Genomic DNA, 4325 nt, shown 5'->3' with positions numbered 1-4325 from the left:
CGCCCCCGCGCCCTCCGCCCCCGGGGCTCCTGACTCCAGCCCCGCGCCCCGCGGCCCGCGGGCCGGCAGCGGGCACCACGACCTGGTGCAGAGGAGCCTCGTGCTCTTCTCGGTCGGGGTCATCCTGGCTCTGGTGCTCAACCTGCTGCAGATCCAGAGGAATGTCACGCTCTTCCCGGACGAAGTGATTGCCACTATCTTCTCCTCGGCCTGGTGGGTGCCGCCGTGCTGCGGGACGGCCGCTGGTGAGTGCCCTGCGCGGGACCGGGAGGCCGCGTCCCCGGCCAGACCCCTCCCAGCCCTGGAGCAGCGTGCGTTTGCACGGGGGTGACAGCTGGCATCGCGGTGCCTGTGTCCTAGAAGGACCGGCCCAGGGGGTGGGTGGGGATCCCGCGCGGGCCACGCGCAGCCCTCAAGTCTGGGTAGCAGGGATGGAGATGAGTCGGAGATAATTGGCTGTTTGGGCAGACCTGGCCAGACTGAGGAGTCCCGTCCCTCTAGCGTCCGGGTGACAGAGGCGCAGCTGTCACCCAGCGCCCGCGCCCAGGGATTGGCCACCTGCAGAACTGGTGAGGGCAGGACCGCGTGCCATTGGCTGCGGGCACGAACATGCTACCCTGCGGGTAGCTGAAAACAAACCGTCACGTGTGCAGGAGGCAGTTGCCGGGGCTGCAACTTGTCAGCACTTCCTTTTGTGGTGGCTTTCTGCCAAACAGCCACCACCCCCAGGGCACAACTCCTGAGTGAAGGGCAGGAGCGGCCCCTGGGTGAGAGGGTAGCTTGCTTGCAGCTACCTGACCTGTCCCAGAGTCAAGAAATAGTTAAACTGTGGATTGTTGTGTTTTTTGAAAAGAATTTCTTGATTATAATTTAGCTAGGTTATAAAAACGGTGCATCGTTGAGGCCTAGTACATTGCTTAATACCCTAATGACCCAACATTTGTTTATTTAACACACATTTGTCAGGTGTTTTCCCGTAACCTCCACTCACTGGCACTCGAAATATAAAACTAAATGCAGCAAGTGCCTACGTGCTCCGGGGCTGGCTTACACTACCAGCGGGCGTTTGTACGCTGAGCCTTGCCCCTCCACAGCCCTGCTTTACCCTGGCTCCATCGGGCTGCGGCCCATGTGGAGATGAGGCACAGAGTCGGTGGGGGGTCCTGCCTGCACGGGGTCCCGCCTCCATGGCAGCCAGTGCAGACCTACAGCTGCCACGGTGTGCTGTCATTGTGCAGCTGGGGCAGAAATTTCTCACCTTTGTCAGAAAGATGGGACCCAACTTTTTCTTTGAATCTTTTAAGGACATGGTTGTACTAGTGAAGAGTTCTTCTTGAAAAGTAGAGCTGGACTTGACAATGCATTTTTCAAGCACATTTGATGCCATGGTTTATTTCTTTGAATGAAAAACTTGATCTGTAAAATGAAGCTATTTGTACCTGGAACTTCACTGAATTCCAGGAATGAACCACAGTTTCTCCCAGCCCTACTTGAGTATGTAGCCAACCCTGCCCGCTTCTCTGTTCAAAGAACCTGAATGCGCATCTCTCTCCTTCCAGACAAAGTAAAGCTGTGGCCTGGTGTGTGCTCCTCTGTCCAAGTGCTCTGTACGCAAGAACCTTGTGACCCACGTGGCCACAGACCACTTGTTTGGCCACTGTATTTCTCTCTCAGAAGGCCTGCCTCCCCACTCTTGGAATGGTCTTTGGGGTTCTGAGTGTGTGTACCTTTCCTGACTGCAGACCGTAGGATCTCTTTCTCCTCCCTCCTCCAGTTATACAGCCCTCTTCCTGTCACACATGAACAGACAAACACCACGAGCCACGTCCACACAGGGCACACAGGACCAGAGGCCCAGTGTCCTCTGCCTGGCCCTTGGCAGTGCTTGCAGTGCAGGGCTGCCTTTTCCAAGCGGTATGCATGCAGCAGTGCTCCCCGTGTGCCAGCTGTCGCCCCAGTCCTGAGGAGGTGTGGCCAGGGCACCTCTCTGGGGCTGGTTTGAGTAATAATGAGAACTGTTGAAGATCTGGAATGTGAAAGCTGTGGCTTTCGGTTGGTGTGCTCTAACACTGTTGTCTTTTCCTTAAACAGCTGTTGTCGGCTTGCTGTACCCTTGCATCGACAGTCACCTGGGAGAGCCCCACAAGTTCAAGAGAGAGTGGGCCAGCGTCATGCGCTGTATTGCAGTCTTCGTTGGCATTAACCACGCCAGTGCTGTATCCTTGGCCTGATGTGCTATGTTCAGGGCATCCCGTGGGTCCCGTGCGGATGCTCTGTATTGCTTCTGCTGAGCATCTGGCCTCCAGCCTCAGCCCTGCTGTATCTAGTGGCGGTCACTTACTACACTTCCGGTGCAGTTGCTAAAGCCCCTTTGCACTTAGGGAAGCTGTTAAAGTAGTGCCAGAGGCCCCTGTGCGCCCCGTGCGCTCCTTTCTCAGTTTCTTTTGGCTCCCAAGAGTTCTCCCAATTCCTTTTGACCTGTCTTCCTCCTGTCCTGCTATGCTGAAGTGTGACTGCTGCTGTGGCAGAGGGACTGGAGAGAGAGCCTGCTGTTGTCGCATACAGGACCGTGCCTGCGGCCACCTCTCACAACCAAGGGTCAGTCATGGAAGGCCTGGAACAGATGGCATCTGGGGGTTGAACTCCCTCTGTGCAGTATGCTTTGACCTTGATCTTGTATGTGGTGCCTTTTGAAGAATTTGCCTGTAGTTTGAAAGGTTTGGGTTTTCTTTAGAACGAGGTCATTGCAGTGGGATGGGGTGCTGTCACCCAGGCTGCATGGCACGAGGAGAGAGTTGCCCGGTAGTGCACCCAGCAGTAAGTGCTGAGCAACTGCGTTTATTAAAGACCACAGGACATTGGGCTCAGGGCAAGGCCGTGCAGATAAGGCAGGCGGAAGCAACGCGCCAGGCAGCAGAAAAGCCCCGCACTAGGGTTGGCGCACACACAGACAGCATCTACAGCAGAATGACAAGCACGGTAAACTGAGCCTTTGAGGTTTGAAGGATGCGCACCTTGGCTTCAGGAGCCTCCCACTGAGTTTCTAGGTGTGGTCCACAGGTGCTGAGTCACGGTGGGGGCTGTCAATGCGCATGTCTGTCTCAGAATTAATTCACTCTGATCTCAGTTATGACTGGTTATGCATATCTAGGTGGCCAAAGGTCAAGCTGGGAAATGGAACACTTTCTCAGATAGAGTACCAGCGATTTCCCCGACTTTTGTTACTTTCTACTGCTTAGGACAGTGAAAGTAGGGAAAACCAGGCTGCTGTTAGAATTAAATGGAGAGGCCAGCAAGATAGCTCAGCAGACTAAGCATCTGCTTTGGCAAGCCTAGGGACCAGGGTTCAATCCCCAGTCCCGCACGCTGCACCAGCCCCACTCCCAGGGTACACTGAGCTATCAAGTCCTAGTAGAGTGGCGCACACCTGTAATCCCAGCACTGGAGAGGCTGAAAACAGAAGGATCACTATAAGTCAGAGATGTGTAGTGAGCCCTGTACCAAATACATAAAAAAGAAAAAAATGAAAAAGAATTAAATAAAGAAGAGGGAGTTCTGGGGAGATGGCTCAGTGGAATAAGTGCTTCTCTGGCAAGCTCAGAGGCCTGAGTTCAGTCCCTGTCTCCGCAAAAAAAAGAAGGGTGGCTCCCGCCGCTCAGCGCTCAGCGTAGCTGTTGGAGCTCAGATGAGGGGAAGGGCGCTCCTAGGGACCCGCAGTGTTCCCGGTAATGGTTCTGACGAGGGAGCGCATTGTGGGGCAGCCCAAGGGCCTTGTCTGGGGTCCTGGCAGTCGTCATAGAGACTCGCGGGGACTGTGTACCCCCCTGACGTTCCCAGGAAGGAAGGAAGGAAGGAAGGAAAGAGCGATGTCCTCATGCTGCCGGTACTGTTAGTGCTTCACCGCCACAGCCCTGGGAAGAGTTCACGTGTGACTTCGAGAGACAGCGCTTGCAGTTCCGCCTTGACGTCGGGACGCCAGCCCGGCTCCCCGGCAGCTGCTGTGGGCAGCGCTTGCTGCGTGCTGACAAACACCTGTGAGGAGCTCCTGTGCTTTTAATGTGTTTGATCCTATGAAAAATAGTTTAGCTTTTCCTTAACTTCTGCATCGCCAGAAATTGGATTTTGCCAATAATGTCCAGCTGTCTTTGACCTTGGCGGCCCTGTCCCTGGGCCTTTGGTGGACGTTTGATCGCTCCCGAAGCGGCCTTGGGCTTGGGATCACCATAGCCTTCCTGGCGACGCTCATCACCCAGCTTCTCGTGTATAACGGTGTCTATCAGTAAGTGCGCACCTTTAGAGGCCACCCGGCCGTGTGGCGGTGACGC

General features: G+C 55.3%; 1 protein-coding gene across 1 annotated transcript in view; it reads left to right on the top strand.

Moving 5' to 3' along the window:
• Positions 1-4: 4 nt before the first annotated feature.
• The window catches only part of Insig1 (insulin induced gene 1), a gene marked incomplete at its 5' end in the record, with an annotated part of 8637 nt that continues 4316 nt past the window's right edge, over positions 5-4325 (top strand). The window contains 3 exons of the mRNA XM_023712741.1: positions 5-245; positions 2092-2216; positions 4113-4279. Of these exons, the coding sequence (XP_023568509.1) occupies positions 5-245; positions 2092-2216; positions 4113-4279 (533 nt within the window). The remainder of the gene's footprint in view (positions 246-2091; positions 2217-4112; positions 4280-4325) is intronic.

The sequence above is a fragment of the Octodon degus genome, unplaced genomic scaffold, assembly GCF_000260255.1.
Source record: "Octodon degus isolate 3935 unplaced genomic scaffold, OctDeg1.0 scaffold00027, whole genome shotgun sequence".
Lineage (NCBI taxonomy): Eukaryota > Metazoa > Chordata > Mammalia > Rodentia > Octodontidae > Octodon > Octodon degus.
Note: the sequence above shows the minus strand (reverse complement) of the source record. Positions and strands in the feature narration are given on the sequence as shown.